The sequence below is a fragment of the Atta colombica genome, unplaced genomic scaffold (assembly GCF_001594045.1).
Source record: "Atta colombica isolate Treedump-2 unplaced genomic scaffold, Acol1.0 scaffold225, whole genome shotgun sequence".
NCBI lineage: Eukaryota > Metazoa > Arthropoda > Insecta > Hymenoptera > Formicidae > Atta > Atta colombica.
The window spans coordinates 424406-428089 of record NW_017259322.1 but is presented as its reverse complement, the minus strand read 5'-3'; the positions used below and the strand labels follow the sequence as shown (position 1 = coordinate 428089).

The 3684-nt window shown below is 35.3% G+C and overlaps 1 protein-coding gene across 1 annotated transcript in view; it reads left to right on the top strand.

Moving 5' to 3' along the window:
* LOC108688060 overlaps positions 1 to 3391 on the top strand; it is a 4570-nt gene extending 1179 nt beyond the window's left edge. The window contains exons 2-6 of the mRNA XM_018194151.1: positions 623 to 813; positions 1288 to 1446; positions 1674 to 2561; positions 2772 to 2894; positions 3089 to 3391. Coding sequence (XP_018049640.1) covers positions 623 to 813; positions 1288 to 1446; positions 1674 to 2561; positions 2772 to 2894; positions 3089 to 3338 — 1611 coding nt within the window. The 3' untranslated portion in view covers positions 3339 to 3391. The remainder of the gene's footprint in view (positions 1 to 622; positions 814 to 1287; positions 1447 to 1673; positions 2562 to 2771; positions 2895 to 3088) is intronic.
* Positions 3392 to 3684: the final 293 nt, after the last annotated feature.

The window sequence follows — 3684 nt, the reverse complement described above, 5'->3', positions numbered from 1 at the left end:
TATATATATATACATATATACATATATAGGATCTTAGATTTCCCATATCATCCGTCAATAGATTCCTGATATCATTTTGAAACGAAAAGTTCTAATACAAAAATGTCGAGATTCTGTAATAGTTTTTAAATTAATAGTCATTAAAATTCTCTAATCACAGAGCATTTCGCGCGCTCAGGCATGACGATATGACAAGTGGTGAAGTGTGTCACGAAGGATTTCTTAACGATTTAAAGATTATCATAATATATTATACAATCCATAAAGCACAGAATTTGCAGCAAAATCTGCAATATTATTGCAACATGCAATGCTATAACTTTTGTACATCTTTATAGGAGAATGATATTTTTATTAAGTAATAATAATTCTTGCTTCTATATGGAATCTATGTACATATATGCATAATTAATATCAAAACATAACTAAAGATAAAAAGAAATAAGAAAGAAGCTCAACGTAAATTTTAATGATCTTTAAAGCTTCGAATACTTCTATATTAGATCATTTATTAATCTTTTCCATCTATTGCTCGTTCGTCCAATTACTTTTTCTCGGGAAATTAAAGGCTCGATCAGATAATAGAAGACATCCATTACGTAGTTGATTTTTTTTGTCGTAGGTGATTGCATTGCAGCTGACGAGATGCCAGTGCGGCGGCGGTGGTGGCGGCGGACCGAGCACGTTCGGATATGACGCCTCTTCGGCCTGCAGCAAGCCGTACTCGCGCACGAAACGTTCACATCATGAAGATTTACCCTGTGACTTTGGCCGACAGAATTGGTGCACGATCGCTGGTAGCTCTTATCCTTGGTACTTTGTCCATTTGCGCTTCATCTCTTCTGATCAAACTCTCCTCCAGACTTTCGCCCGCCCGTACATTCGTACACTCACGCGCGTGTTTGATTTGTCCGTGGCGAAAGTTTTGATGTTGTCAGTCATCCAATCAAACAAATCAAAGTGGGTCAAAAGTATCCTGATCAAAATTTAAAATTTGAGGGCAGCGATTAATCTTGAAATTTCCTTCTCCGTTTTCTCCAGTTTTTAAAATATCCAGTTTTTAAATATAATGAATATTTTAATATTATATAAATTGATATATCTTGGTATTGTAAATATGAGATTTCGTTTCGATTTAATTGTCTCAATTGTTTTCTTTCGATTGTTGCTTGAAATGAAAGATATTAGTTTTTATATACTCTTAAAACTTGAATCTAAAAAAGATTTGCATTGTATGTCTTATCCAACTTATCAGTACAGAATTATGCTTCCGTTGTTTGTTCACAGGCACGCAGTACGTCAATTTGTACAACAGAATCAGGGATTGATGAGACGCATGTATGGCGATGAGAATTATATCAACATCCTCCGAGCGGAATTCGAAGAGAACGATATTGAGCTAAAGTATGACGAGTATCATCATCATCATTTTACCGATGATCTGAGGTAGCTTTCTCGCAGTTCCTTTCGATGATATTTTATTATTATCCGCTTTTCGCTTTAATTTTCAAAAAATTTCAGATGTTTTAAAATGTTTCAATTTTTTATTGCACAAATTTTTTAAAAATATATGTTATTGATCCTTAATGTATGAAAGTTTTTGGGATCGCTGATTACATTCTCTTAATAAATCGCAACAAATTTATGAATTAATTGCGTATTATGATTTTCAGAAAATTTCAATATGACAATGATTACGAATTCATTGACGACGATTGGCCGAAGGCTAATGAAGGCGAGAATGGAGGTCGCGTTACCGGTCGCTCTTTCAATGATCCTATCATCAAGCAAATGACTAAGTTCTCGAAGCTCAGCGAGTACACCAGGCCACATTTCAGGCCTACCGAACGGACTACCAGTTCAACCATCCCGAATACGATTACTACCTCTACAACTTTGTCTTCGACGTCAACTAGCGCTACAACTTTCGTTACGCATACATCGTCCTCAATAACGCCCTCGTTTACTGCCGCCACCGTTATGAGCACGGAGGAAATCAAGACTGAAACTTCAACAGTGTCAACTTCTCCAAAATTTTCAAATATCACTACCAAGGTTACTGATAGCAATCGTGCAGTGAATAGCACGACGACAACGATAGCACCGCCGAGCATTACAGTGGCCCAGATTGTCAAAGAACAAAACTTCAGCATCAATGAGATTCCAGGGCAGAACGATAAGACCAATGACGACTTAGAAGCACCAGAAATAGAAGCGTATTTAGAAAAAATGATAACCGAAGAGAACACAACATATATTGTGCAACTAGTCGAAACGACAACGGGTGTTCCCATGGAATTACTGGTTAATCAGGAGCAGATCAAAGAAGAGAAGGAGAAGGAAGATGACAAGGAAGAAGTGCTTGATGACGCAACGAAGACAACAATATATGAAGAGTTAATAACCGCGGCAAGTTATGAACAACAGCAACAATTCAGACCACGTCCTGAATATCGACCATCGGGCGTCGTTGAAGCATCGACGAATACTGGAGGACAGCTTTATCAGGATGTTGCAGAGAAAGATCAGAAGGAGCAGCCAGTGCTAAAGTTTATAGGAACGTGAGTACAATAATCGTAAATTTCATAAGTTTTTTGTAATAAACTGAAGTATTAAATTAAAATACCAAACTAAAATAAAAAGAAATTTTAATTAAAGATATAAAAATGGAGATTATACAAAACTAGTATAAATTTCTCTTAATGAAGGAGAGCAAAAGTATATAAAGTACAATTGAAATTTGAGAGAACTTATCGAATCATTTTGTGCAGGAACGCCTGTCCCGTTAAGGAAGAAGTAGTAGCACCATACTGGGCCAATAATACTCGTGGTGAGCTGTTGGCTCTCCTCAATCTGTATCCCTTCGAGCAATATGTCCATTGGGAGAAATGCACGTAAGTACTGTCATTCCTAAATAAGAAATATTAACATAAGCGATTAAAAAATTTAAAAAAAAAGGGAAACAAATGTTCATATAATTTAATTTATATTCTTGATTGAGAGAAATAAAACAAAATTAAAACGTGTTAAAGTCTTCTTCGTTATTATATTTTTATTACCATTTTTTAAATTTCCAATTTTGTTACAGATACGAGAACAAGCAAATGCACTGCCGAGATGGATGCAGATGCGAACAGCAGTATCGGCTGCATCGGCTGTTGGCTTATGATCCCAACAACGAGTGTCGTGGTATTTTTAGCGATTGGTTTAAATTTCCAAGCTGTTGTATCTGCCGTTGTTACGATCTACCATTTGAATTTCGGGTAGCGTCGCGTTCACCACGCAGGTATAAACGACGAATCAAGGTTCATTTACCAAAGCGGGACCGTTACCCGTGATCCAATTGTTTTCTGACTGGCCAGTCGCCAAATAATGCAATGTGTATGTTGAAGGCGACCTGCTAGATAAGATTGTTATATGAAATTTTAACAAGTGCAGTACAAATCAGCTTTTTTTTTAATTAAAATTCTTCCATTTATAATTCAGATTCTAGGTTTATTGTTCGCATTTTTTTATACCTTTTTTATATGTTTTCTAATATTTTCTATTTGTTATATTGAATTTATATAAGAAGTTACGTAGCTTATATTTTTATAAGAGAATAGATATACGTATTTATCAATATTTATAAAATATATTTATGTATGAAGTTATTTATTATAAATGAAAGAACGTCCCTCCGAT